We start from the raw sequence: 14,320 nt of genomic DNA on the forward strand, positions 1-14,320 counted from the left end.
TTTCAATTAAAACATCAAGCATGAGAAAAAATTTAAAATCATAATCTAATTAATCAATAAAAATCAAAGAAATAAATGTTTTCAAAAAAAATATTTAAAGGATACGCAGCTGGATAAAGTTCTAATTAATCCAAAATATCTCTTGACAGCCACAGCATCAAATTAAAGTTGATAGGAGAAAAATATTATTATTATTTTTTTTTCGTGAAAATGATTCATAAATTAACACCGAGAGTGAAGGAGAAATTGAAGCTTATTTTTCTTCGAGTTCTGAGTAGGAGGGAGGGAATGTCGAACATCTAAGTAGACCATCGTAAACCATTCCGGGGTGGAAAACACTTCATCGACGATTAATCCAGAGCAGCACTGGCATAACTAAACTTTCCGTAGGCCACTTGTAAAGGGATGGGATTTCTTCAGAACGGAATTAGGCGATTTTTTCCCAGTCACTCGGATGGGAACCTTCGGCGATTCTCTTTTTCACCCCCGTTGGGTGATGGGATGAGAAATTGCCATAGCCGGCCTCTAAAGAACTGCGTAGCACTGCCAGGCCTAAGATTCATATTTATAAACACTGGTTTTCTTTTACAGGTTTCCTCCGCAAAGTAAAAATCCTGAGCGGCTTGAAATAACGGTGTATCCACACCGATATTTTTTAATTAATTAGAAGTCAAAGCAGCATGATTAACTAGTCCATGTTGTGCATTATCTTTTATTTCACCATTCATTTGTATTATATATATATATATATAAATGCTTAAACATTGTGTTTTATAAGAAATTATTGCATCCATATTTAGTAAATCTATAGAAGTGAAATAATTATTTGTTTCAGCATTTTACTGTCGTCAACCTCCTCCTATTCTAAATGGTTACTCTTCCATGTCTTCCAATGCAACTATCTTTGGAACAGTCACAAGATATTATTGCAACGAAGGTTTTGAGATAAAAGGAAAAAATAGTATAAAATGTGTCGCCAGTGGTTACTGGGATGGAGAGCCACCTCTATGCTTAGGTATATTTTAGTTCTTAATAAATATTTAAAAAAACGAAATTCTGAATAATAAAACTAAATGTATGATATTTAAACTATTCATTTGATATTTTTTTCCATTCATGTGGTAACCGAAAATTTTAATTTTCAAAATAAAAAATTCTTATTACGATATATCTAATAAAAAATATTAAACTGAAAGGTAAATTTAACCGAATAAAGGGTTTTTATACCATGCGCTAAGGTACCATGATAAAATTACCAAATTTTATCCCAGAGTATAAGACCGCATATTATTCTTAATTTTATCACAATCATTTCCAGAGCACTTCGCTTAAAATTACTGTGCTTTCTGATGTTACTATAGAGCAGTAACAGGACAAATTTTACCATATTCTGGTAATTTTGATCATACATTTTTTTCTCACACGTTAAAACTAGCTTGATTGCTCTATTATATTAATATAACTCCGGAGGCAATCAAACAGGTTGTCTATCCTTACTTCCTCAGAGGTGATTCAATAGTGCTTCTTCCTTACTTATATATTGATTAGTAACACCAAACGTTTTATTCTCTTCTTCCATTTTATGCACACAAAAAAATGCTTTTACCTTTATTTAATGCAAGACTAATTGCTTTGAGCAGTATACATTAAGTGCGGTCATAAGGGAACATTTTGTATATAGCACCATATATAGTACCAAAAAATCATGCATAATGATATAAAAAGGAGTTTTAAGTTGTAAGGTAAACGAATTTTTATGTCTTTTTAAAAAAAGTAATCTTATACGGCAAAATACAATCGGCCAAATAGTTTTCGAGTTATCAAATTAGCTTTACTCATTGTATTATTTATTAATGAATTATCAAACTATATTTAGTTATTAGGTTGTTTTTATTTTCAGTTAAAATTAAATGGATTTAAAATTGAATGAAGTTGCATTTATTTAAAATTGAAGTACCACAAGTCATGTTGAAACCAGTAAAAGTACGCTATAGGATTGCGTCTTAACGCTATCTTATATTGTTATTTTACTTACATTATTATTGCTTAAGGGTAAAAAGTAGTTACCCAGAATTCTTATTACGAATTTTAAATGCTTGCTCCACTTGTGTTTAGCACGCTTCTTCATCCTTGCATGTATCACCATTAACTTTAAACATATGAACTAGTTTGTGAATAATTTGGAATTGTATTTCTTTTCAGCAATAGAAGAAAAATTAACTTATGTACATAGTTCAAGAAGTGAAGTTACCTCAACAACAATGCAAAGTAATGAATCTTCTATCGAAACTACAACTGGTTCAACAATTCATAAATCAGCTGAAACAAACACGCCAAAGAAAAATTTTACAATAACATCAATGGAACATATTTCAAGTAACATACCAAGTACTTTGACTGATCAAGTTTCATTTTTCACCAGCACCTCAACAAGTACTTTTTCCAAAAGCCGACCATCCTGGACACCGCCACCCCTTGAAATAATTCCGATAGATGATGATTCATTGAATACACTTGACGAATCTCCGAGTAACAGAATTCCCAGTTATCAAAAGCCTTCGGACAAAAGTTTATATTCAAATCAGCGCACTACTTTAGAGAATCAAAATTCAGTTGTTACAGAATCAACTATGACACCAGACATTCCTATGGTTCTAGTGAAAAATAATGCAGGATCTGATATCAACAAAAAAGTTAAATATGGCAATAAATTTGACGGAAAATCATTAAACAATGCTCAAGCAAAACTAAATATGGGTAAGACGTTTTAATTCTTCTTATGGTTGGGGTCTTCAACATTTTGCCCCCTAAGGACTACATCTAGGAAATCATACAGGCTACACGTTATGTTAGCTAATATAGGTTAAGAAATTCAATAACAGAATGCCGATTCCTGGCATCCTTCAGGATTCAATAGCTGGATATGACTAATTTTCTAACATTTATAAAGTTTAAAAAAGACCTTGTGAGCAAATTATCTTAGTAGATGATGCAAACAAAAAAGCATCATGTTAGTATTTCTAGACGGTTTTGCATCAATAGAATTTGTAGGGCTGGGATAGTCTGATTGGTAGGGTACTGGGCCCAAGTACAAGAGGTCGTGGGTTCGATCGTCGTAGGCCGAAGACTGTATTAAATGGTGACTGATGCATATTAAATCTGTCAAGTCACAAAGTCTTCCATGTTCTCATAGCAAATCATACCTCTGGGGTACTAATCCTTGTCTTCAGGATTGATTCAAACTTGTGGAGTAGAACACTAGTAGCCGTAAACCCAAAATTGGGTCGACTGTTCAACGACGGTTATAAAGTTAAATAGTCCTATCTTCTGCTCATTCATAGAAATTGCCAATATGGCAAATTTGCTGAAGTTAATTCGCATTCATTCAAGTCATCAGTCAAATAAGAATATAAATCCGAACCATGAGTTTTATCTTTAATTACCACAATGCTAGCCAATTCGTCTACTACAGTAATTTTTTTTCCATCAAAACCTACAATATCTGTTGAATTTGTCGTTTCGTTATAGGTGCAGAATAAAACACAAAATTCTGCAGTCAGATTCTCTCGCTAGACTAGCTACATACAATACTAGACAATCCGTTATTCGAAATAGGGCAAGAACATTAAATACATGCATAAGATATTCTTTACAAATTCTGCAAATAAAGCAATCTGCCTTATTATATAGAGCTCCATTTTACTTGAAAAATAATCTCAATTTATTTATTTATTAACAGTTTCTTTTTATAACTACGACTCACCATTTCATGCGCAGTAAATAAAAAAATATATCTGAAATGTATTATGTAACTAAAATGAATAAAACACTGCTTATGAAACGAGTAATTCAGAATCTATTGCGCCATTTCTACGTTAATTTGCTTTAATGCAGCTTACATGAAAGCAAATCCTCGTGAAAGTAATTTAAAGTGAAAAAACTATTTTTAAAAGTGTAGCTGTCAAAGTGGAACTTAATCACTTTATTCCATTTTATTTTAAAGTGTCTAAACAGTCAATCATTTTCAGCTACAAATTATGTCCTTCTTATTATTGTCAAAAATAATTACCATTCTGTAAATTTATTTGAACTATTTAATTTTATTTTTGAGCTGTTTGAGGTAATTCATTGTACCACTAGCGTTGAAGACCCCGAACTTATGCAAAAAATAAATTGTGTTACGTAATCATACCTAATAAGTATTTTGTTTTTTAACGAAGACTCCTGTATTTTACAACTATATCCTGTATATTCTCAAATTTCTTCATACTTTTTGAACCTGAAGAAATTTTTAAAAAAAATTTGGTGATAAAATATCTACTGATGACAAAAATACTTCTCTTACTCCTTAAAAGATGGTGCTATTGCCAGTACTGATGTTGAGTGTTAATAGTTTTAGTCGAGCATTAATGATTCAGGGAATAGAAAGCTTGCCTTCCAATGAGGTGAACCCAGGATCAAATCCCAGCGATGACTAGTCGATACGAATTCCGCATCCGGCTAGCACCAACCACAGTGCTGACATGAAATATCCTCAGCGGTAGATGGATCACGGGTTAGAGTCCCTTATCGTCAAACTAACCGTGGGTGGTTTTCGTGATTTTCCTCTCCATGTATTTTCAATGCGGGTTAGTTCTATCATAAAGTCCTCCACGAAGGCAAATTTTTCCCAATACTTGATCCATAAGTTCTCTTGTCTTCTGGATTGGGTTCAAAATTACAAGGCTACAGAGTCGTAAACCCAATAAAGGTGGTTTGTAAAATCTCCGTTATTTATTTCTTCAATGTTGGCAGCTATGCGTAAGATATATATTTTCAGAATAAATGAAGTAAACAAATTGTAAGAGTCACAAATGAATGTTTCATATTCGAGGAAGGCAAAGGTAGGATTTGTGGATGGAGGGATTTCAGTATCACTCAACAAAAGGTTTTCATATATCTGATCGTAAAGAACTCCCAGTCAGTAAGTTTGATCAGTCTACCGTAAATTGCTCGACCACGCTACCAAAGCTGGGGAGTCATCCCCTCTGCAGAGGATCAAAATTGTCTTCGGACAGACTGTCGCCAATAGCCCATTGTGCAGCTTCAGTGTGACGTAAATAAACTACCTTCTTTGATTACTTATTATATACATCGGATTGGGTTATTTAGTTCTCACCTAAAGAAATTTGGGTCAATATTCTTAAGAGATTATAAAAATATATATATTAAGACTAATACAATTCTTGAAATACAGGTGGAATTATCGCCTTAGGAGTATTTGGGGGCTTCATCTTACTTGCCATTACTGTTACATTGATTCTCATCTTTGTTCGCAGGTAATGTATTCCTTATTACTACTTTCTAATCTAACTCTTCTAAACTAACTATTAATAACTACTTTTAATAGTTAATCCAGTGATTTTATAGAATAACCGGTAATTATGCATAATCACCACTAAATTTGGTAAATATGATAAATTTTTTTAAAATAACCATTTTGTTTGCATAATTCCCGACTTGTAATGGTAAATGTAATAAAAGTCCCTAACTTTACGAAAATTCGTTCAGTTTGCGCAACTGCTTGGCCTCTATCAACACGTTATGTCAGTAGTAGTTCTCATTTCGTAGCATCTACACTTTTCTTCGTTAACGTATTTTGTAAAATATTGATTAATGGCTGAAATGCTTGAGCGTTTTAATTCCAAATTAGTTAATATTTTGAATACTAAGAAAACAAACAGTGGTTTTCTGACGAAAGGAAGATAAGTGAATAATAATAAAACCGGGCAGTGGCACTTTACTTTAAAAAAAACATTAGTGTAGGGTATACCGGGCAAATGTATCCCTGGCAGTGGCACTTAATCTTAAAAAAAAATCAGTGTAGGGTATACTTTAATTTTTAATTGCATTACTTTCCAAAAAAAATATTAAAAATGCATAACTGCCTAAAACTAAAATATTAAATTTTTTAAAACAAATTACTTATTTTGGCAGGAAGAGCTACTGTGAGTTTGGAATTACAAATTGTTTTTGATTTTTTTTACATATGCAGTGACTGGAGTTGCACTTGCTTCTACAATTACAATACTGAAATAATTGACCACCTAAGTTTGAATCCTTATGAGAGCATTCTCTTAGAATTATTTCATTCACTGGAAAAGATGCAAAGACTGCAAAACGCACCTCTGTCAGTCTCTTATTCGAATTTCGTTCAGGCTAAATAAATATATGTGACTTAAAATAATCATTTATTGACTTTTTAACTGTAAAATATAAAATATTTTAATTCGTGGTCTCTTGCGCTATAGTGTCCAACGAAAAAATATTTTTCTGAGTTGTAACTACTCAAATGAAAAACTGCGCTCTATTTCCCACTACTGGCCCAATCAGTCATTATATTTATCGCATTTACCATTAAGAGTTAGGATTTATGCAAACTAACCGGTTAATTTGATACATTTTCACAAATTTATCATATTTACCAAATTTAGTGGTGATTATGCATAATTACCGGTTATTAAATATATATTATCACCAGTTTATTACTTTTACCGTGACATATGTATTGAATTTTTCATATAAAATATTAAATTAAAATTATTATTTCATATTGAAATCACTTTTTTAGTTCAAAATATTTATGGTGAAATTTATCCTTGAACTATTTGGCAACGTATTTGGCCTCTTAACTAAATATATTATTTGAAAAAATTTTTAAAATTACCTTTAAAACTAAACGTGAACACGGCCACTATCTTTAAAATGCTGAGATTTCGCGGTAGGTAAATTACGTAAAATGTCCAAAGGAAAGAGGTAAAAACAATCCTTGGGAAAAAGCCTTCAACGTGATTTATCCACTCTTCACACTTTTCCTCTCTCCGTTACCATAGTATTTGCAAATCTAGCTCTTTCCCCATGCCAGTAAATTCCTATTTCTTACTGATACGTACTGCCATAGGGTTTCCACCAGACGCTTTTCTGTAGCCATGGTAAATGAGAGGAGGAAAGTGTGGAGAGTTTGCAAAATCACGTAATCTTGAGACACCTAATCGATTTACGCAGAGTATAGTTAGTGATAGAAAACCAAGCATTCAAAGCAATAAGTGAATTTGTGAGGGCGGTTGCAGTTTATTTTAAGTTAATATACAGGATACTAAAATGGTTTAGAACGATTGTTGACTAAAGTGAATGATTTACAATTTACTACCTGAGCATGCTTTTTTGTCGACAGAAAGTTTGAAAGCATGCTTTTTAATCGACTTTCACTTTAAAAACGTGAGCACAGATATTGGTTGATGAGAATTAAAAGAAAATTCTTCTTGGACTAAAATAGACTAACTTTTCTTTTTCAAACAGGAAAAAAATACCTTGCAAATTTTTTGCAAAGAATTTTGATCTTTTGGTATAAATTTTAAAATCGCAGCAGTGACTTCAATTTGAAAATGTCTACTTCAAGGGTTTACATTTTTTAGCTTAGTACAAAAGTCAAAACAGTTTGTGAATATATAGTGCTCTACAAAATTATAATCTCACATAAATGATATTAATTTTCATGGAAAAAAAACCTCTTCCATAACCTTAAATTAAAATGTAATAAACATAGTGTTCATACTCAGCTAAGCGTATTTTACAAGTAATAAAATTTATGTCACAAAAGTATATGTATCACAAAATTATAAAACCACAGAAGGCAATTTAAGTTTACTTCAATCTGAAAAGAAACAAATTTAACCTAAAAATTAAATACTGTTAACTTCGGTCTGTTCAAATATTATGTAATCATCTTTTTGCATTCTTTAACCCCCTTCTAAGCAAAAGTAAGCGAACTGCAAACCTATGCTTATTTTCAGCTTTAGCAATAATAATAATAAACTTCAGCAATTTAGCGTAAAATATCCTCAGTGATAGACGGATCATGGGTAAGAGTCCCCTTGCCGTCAGGCTAACCCTGTAACCCAAATGCGGGTAAAATGCATCAAAACACGAAGGCAAATTTCTCCCAATACTTGATCCAGGAATTCCCTTGTCTTCTGGATTGGGTTCAAAACTACGGAGTTGAATATTAGTAGTCGGTTCAACTAAGTTCCGGAATCACGTTCTTCCACACTAAAAAGTGGGGTTATAATTTTGTGATATTGTATTTATTGTTTTAAGTAAGACTTCCCTTTAAAGAAATGTGGGTGGAGGTTCCCTCTTAATTCACTAACATTTCAGGGTTCACTAGGCCTAACCACTTACTGCAGGATGCTTCTCTTCAGGACTAAAAAAGATTCTGGACCGTCTGTGGAAACTTCAACAACCTATGATAACAGCAGTGGTGCAGAAAATGGGCTTCACAAGTTTTACAAGAGAGCTTGGGAAAACCTCCGTTATGATGGAAAAAGTTCTGCAGGTGGTTTGGATAAATCTTATTTACCTATTACGTTACAAGAAACGCTTGATGGCAATAATGGAAGGGGTACTATTGAAGGTTTTCGTGATGCTAGTGAAATTACTGTAAATGACGTGGCAGCCCTATATACACGTCCTGATAAAAAACATTCTGATGAAAGGGAAGAGAGCCCAGACAGAAATAAAAAAGCCATTAGACAATGGTACAGTCAACAACTGGGACATCATTCCAGAAGAGGAGCTTTCTGATTCCATTTATTTTTATTTCATATTCATGCTTGCTCTTTAATGTCAATGTAGCACAAAGTCTCCTAGTTGTCTGGTCACTGAAATTAAATTACATTTTATGAAGCATATAAATTTATCAAAAAATGAATTTGAAAATTTATGTTAAAAAACCAGTAACAGAACGAGTGATTACTATTGAATCTGCAGACTATTTATCAAAAAAACTAGTGGCATATCGAATGATTATCATTGCATCTGCAGATTATTTATCAACAAAAAAAAAGTAGCAGATCGAGTGATTATCATTGCATATGCAGATTATTTATCAAAAAAAAAAAGTAGCAGATCGAGTGATCATTATTGCATCTGCAGATTATTTTTAAACTAAATTTTTTTTTCATTTTTAAAAAGGGGGTAAATAGCTGATATTCTTTTTTTAAAAGATCTCTAAACTTAGTACTAATAAAAATTAAAAAGCTGATTTTAGAAAACACCACAAAGAACAAAAAGTAGATAATAGTTTACAGTTACTTGATTACAGGTTTAACTGTGTAAGGATTTCTTTAATTTTTTTTAATTTAAAAAAAGGAGGAAAAAAAAAGAAGTATTTTTAAAAGAAAAAGAATATTTTATAAAATTTAACTTAAATTAAAAGTTATGTGTAATTTTTAAGGAGCTTATATTTGAAAATTTCGCTATATGTACACTACCCTTCAATAATGGAAGAGACACTTTCAGTTTTTGACTTTTTTTTTTAAATTTCTCAAGAAAGACTTGGAGAAATATTTTGTAACTTCTAGAAGTTCGCGCAATTTTGCATACTTACCAATAAGATTTAAAACTTTCAGAGGTTTCAGGCACCAACAGTAAATTATGAAAGAAAACATGGATTTTTGAATACTCTATGCCAGAAATTTAAGCATAAACTTGTAACTTATATCGATTACTTCGGTTATTTACAATAACTGCATAAAATTTCATAAACTTAACTTAAATATTTATTTTTCCAACGGCCACCTGGATAATGACCTAGGTCATACATGCATCTGAAGGGCTGATTTGTTGGCCACTCTTTCAGGGGCACCATATTAGGTGGGCCAACGTTGCTCCCCACCTAATGCAGTAATGCATTTTATGCAGTAAGGACAGATAGTAAAGAGAAGGAAAGAACATCCATGCCTTGCCCGGGATTCGAACCCAGAACCTTTCTGACGTAAGGGCAGTTCCCTAACCCCTACACAGGTCGGTCAGCTCTTAAATATTGATGGAAATATGGATATTTTTATTAAAAAAATAATCATTTTTTTGTCTTACGTTTTCTTTTTACTGTAACTTTAAAAATATTCTATAAAATTAAAAGAAATTTTTGAGCAATTTAAAATTGATTAAAAAATTATTGTTTTAAAATAGAAAAAATATCGTTAAAAACTGCCCAAGATATGAGTAATTAAAAAAATATTTTTTATTAATTTTGCAGTGAATCGCATTTAGCAACTAGTGGCATTATACTAGGGCATTATACCCGTATGCCCTAAATAAGGGCGGGTCGGGGTAAATTCTTCCATTTAGCAACTAGTAAAAAAAGTCTGATTTGAATATCATAAAAATTTAAAAAGTTTCAAGCATTTTTCTAAGTGCTTTTTGTACTTTTTATAAGAGAGCTCAAAATGATCAGGGGTTTTCCACAAATTTTACATTGCAAATGACTCTACCCTTTAACAACCTATAATGAAAACCCCTTATACATTTTAGCTTTCTTTTAAAAAGAACAAAAATTGCTTGAATCTTTTTAAATGTTTAAGATATTCAAAACAGATCTTTTTTTCATTTGTTGGCAATCACGATTAAATCACAAATTGATTAATCACAAAATTATGGAAAAAAATTTAATTTGTTTTCCGCGCATACGCAATATAAAAGAATTACTTTAAATACTCATATCTTGAGCAGTTTTTTAAAAAAAAATTTCAAATTTCAAAGTAATAATTTTGTAATTAATTTTAAATTTTTCAAAAAATTTTGCTTTACTATATCGAATACTTCCAAAGTTATAACAAAAAGAAAGTAATACGAAAAAATTAGTTTTTTATAAAAATGTCCATATCTCCATAAATATTTAAGATAAGTTTACAACATTTTATGCAGTTATTGCAAATAACAACCAAAGTAAAAGTTTATTGCTTTATTTTCGGGCATAGGGTGTTCGAAAATATTTGTTTTCTTTCGTAATTTACTGTCGATCTTTCAAATCTCTGAAAGCTTTAAACCTTATTGTTAAGTAAAAAAAATCGCATAACCTAAACACCTCTTAAGTAAAAATATAATCCTCTTAGGCTATCTTGAGAAATGTCAAAAAATGTGAAAAACTGAAAGTGTCTCTTCCATTATTGTAGGGTAGTGTACACATAGTAAGGGAACAAGTTTCATTATTCCTATGATTCTTCAAAGAAAGATTTCACAATACAAGTTTTTATACCATTACAAAAAGGCATGTAAACCTTTTTAAAGTGTTATTTTTAATACATGATCTGATGTTTAAACAAACATCAAACTTTCATCCGCCAATACAAAATAAAAATATTTTTGTATTAAGTCATAAAAGCTTTATTCCATACAAAGAGATATTGAGTATCAAAAATGATTACATTAATGATGTCATTACAAAACTGTATTGTTAACCTTTTATAATTTATTCAAATATTAAATAATTCATATTTAATATTTTGCGTGATTTACTTTTTCTTAGTATGTACTACATTTTAACTTAAGAGAGTGCTGATGTACTAAAAGAATTTTTATTCTTTTCATTGTTTGTTCTTCGTATTTAAATTATTACCTTTCTGTCATTATTTATTATATCATTCCTTATTGTGCTGTTTTTATCAATTATATTTTACTTTTCTTATTGTACTTTTTTATTCTATTTAATTAACTTCATGATATATGTTACTATAATTTTATTAGTTTGAATATGTTCATCAATGTATGTTACGTAATTTTTAGAGATGTGCTTTTTTGTAAACATTTTGTAATATGTTAACTACACTGAAACAGATTCAATATTTTATTATTATATATATTTATTTGCCAAAAGTCAAATAATAATAAAATAATACTTTTAAATATTTATGAGTTATTTTATATCCACGTATACATAACACCAAAGTATTTAATTTTAAGGACCAATCCTCTGAAATCATTAATTGGATAAAAATAAATTTAATTAATAGTTAAATTATCTTTATTTTAGCTTTGAATTATTTTTACTTTAGTTTTTTGCTACTTATTATAGTCATATGAAATTTTAATTATAAATTACGAAAATTGATTATTTCTCTTTAGTTGTTCAGTGTACTACATGATAATTATCCGAATAACTTTTTATCTAATTTTCACGTAGTAACATACGACCTTAATAGTTCGAAGAATGTACTTTCCATAACCTTTTGCCTACTGCTGGTACAACTGATGGTCCAGAATAGCAAGTGCAATCTGGCACCGTGGGCTAAAGGTTAAATAAGCGTACCTTTATCTAGATCAATTTTTGACGCTCAGAGGAGAAATATGGATTATCCGGAAAATATGGCTCCAAAAATTTAATCAAGAAAGTGGTCTAAACTGTAGGCACCTCAATGATTTTACCTTCTGCGCCCACGTATTTATAGCTATTTAAACAAATTTAAAAAATTGCACACATTTATAAGTCTTATTAACCGAAGATCTAAATAAAAAAAAATTATAATTTATTTAAATTAATTAAAGTCGCAGAAATGCTTGAATTGTGACGTAGACAAATTTCTGCATCATTTTAATTTGAAATGAAAAAATCCAAAATTTGAACGGAATCGGTAAAATAATCCTTGAGAAATGAAAATTTTAAACCACGATTTTCTCAAACTTCATTACTCAGTGACAATTTGACCAATTTCCTACGAATATTATATTTTGTTATTTAAAATTATTTAAATAAAAAAAATCTATGTTCTCTACAATAAAAAAAAAAACATTTCAATCAGTAATAATTTGAATAAAAATAATTATGCACGTATACACAAAGAATAATAATAAAATAGAAAAACTTTTAATGGGAAAACGTAAAGGTCTTTCAGGACACATCCTTTACAATAAGTGCGATATTTCTGAATAAAGAATAATTATCCTAAGATAAAAATTGCTCTTCATAATCTGTCTCTCTCTTTCTATATATATTGCATTATCTTTGGAAAAACAAGTTTCATAATTATGCTCAAAAGTATCTTAAACAGTTCCAGAAACATGGCAAATTACGCAAAAAGCATCGATTGCAGAGTGCTCCTTGATTGCCAACAACTGTATATACGATCCTTTTATCTAATTAAGTTGAAATTTCAACTTACGTTCTCCAATAACAGGAAATTTAAATTTCTCACAAGGAAGCCAGGACTATGTCAACAATTTGTTTTCTCAACTCCTGAGCAGTAATCCGCTTATTCGGTATAATTCAAAATCAAAGCTGTTGTCATTTCTAATTATCTTCCGTAAAGTTGATTACGGAAACAGTTTCAGGAGATTCACTTGATAAAGAAGAGTCTCCTTACATTCAGGAGAATCGGATGTTTTGATTATTTTCGTTTAAGCATTGTTTTTAATGAAATCGAAAAAAGGAAAACATAAAATTAGAAGAGTAGTAAATCCAAATGATGATGTTAAGGGCCATACGAAAGGCAGATTTCAATACTTTTGCATTGGCATCCTAACGAAATAGTATTGGAATTCATCACCTGTCTCCTCAGTGTGTTTGCGCATGCGTAAGAAAGAAGGGGAGTTTCTTTGTTGTGAAACCTCTCTGGAGCTACAACTCTCTGTTCCACAGTAAAAGGGTCGTTAATAGAGGTTGGGTCATTCTTGGGTGTTACCTCCATTGACTTCAAAAATTTTATCGAAGGTACATGATTTTTCGAAAATGATTTTAATTTGACTCAGTGTCATTTCTTTGGTGCGGAAATACCACTTGTGTTGGCGTCGTGAAAACCAGATCGATGAATAAATTTAGCTTCAATGAAAATCATCCCTACTGATATAATGATATGTAAATAAATTTCCCAATTAGGAATGATAGAACTATTTTAAATAAATAATTACGTTTTATAAGTAAACAATTGATTTTATATCATAAAAAGTAGGTTTAAAAAAAGAGAAGAGGTTTGTTTGAGATGCTTAGTTTTTTTCTAATTTAACTTTCAACTCGACAAATAAATCAGTTATAACATCGTCTTTAGTGCACCCAGATTGTAACATGAGGTTGTAGGTCTCTTTCAGAGAGCTCTCTAAATAAGAGCCTTATACAAATATTTTGAATCTACTTATTTGTTTTGATATTTTTTCGTGTTTCCTTATTTGACCTTGTTCTTATTTCGTGTAGAGGTCTGCCCGGTCACTGGGGGAGGTTTTGATGCTCTCTCCTAAAGGTTTTCTTTAACTCAAAGTCACTGGAAAAAATTCCGTGCCTGTGAAAAGTGGTCTTTCCTGAAGGCTTTACTGTAACATGTTAGTACTTTGTAAACTATATTAAAAGGATTAGATAATAAAAAGAATAGTAAACAAGGGGGAAGATTACAGGTGTGTGGGGGAATTATTTGTGTCGATTTCTATTTAACTTACCACAGGGGTCACAGTCCATTTTTTCTTCTCTTTTTGCTACTTTAAACATTTTCAATCCACACAGATAAATTTCGGTACA

General features: G+C 30.8%; 1 protein-coding gene across 3 annotated transcripts in view; it reads left to right on the forward strand.

Annotated features, from left to right (window-relative positions):
• LOC107439946 (CUB and sushi domain-containing protein 2) overlaps positions 1 to 9,205 on the forward strand; it is a 60,131-nt gene extending 50,926 nt beyond the window's left edge. Inside the window, exons 10-13 of one of the 3 annotated variants that reach the window (XM_016052721.3) lie at positions 836 to 1,015; positions 2,203 to 2,757; positions 5,237 to 5,318; positions 8,197 to 9,205. In XM_016052721.3, coding sequence (XP_015908207.2) covers positions 836 to 1,015; positions 2,203 to 2,757; positions 5,237 to 5,318; positions 8,197 to 8,206 — 827 coding nt within the window. In that variant the 3' untranslated portion in view covers positions 8,207 to 9,205. The remainder of the gene's footprint in view (positions 1 to 835; positions 1,016 to 2,202; positions 2,758 to 5,236; positions 5,319 to 8,196) is intronic. The other 2 variants (XM_016052705.3, XM_016052713.3) reach the window with 2 other exon arrangements.
• The last annotated feature ends 5,115 nt before the right edge of the window (positions 9,206 to 14,320 follow it).

Source organism: Parasteatoda tepidariorum, chromosome X1 (assembly GCF_043381705.1).
Source record: "Parasteatoda tepidariorum isolate YZ-2023 chromosome X1, CAS_Ptep_4.0, whole genome shotgun sequence".
NCBI classification, from domain to species: Eukaryota; Metazoa; Arthropoda; class Arachnida; order Araneae; family Theridiidae; genus Parasteatoda; species Parasteatoda tepidariorum.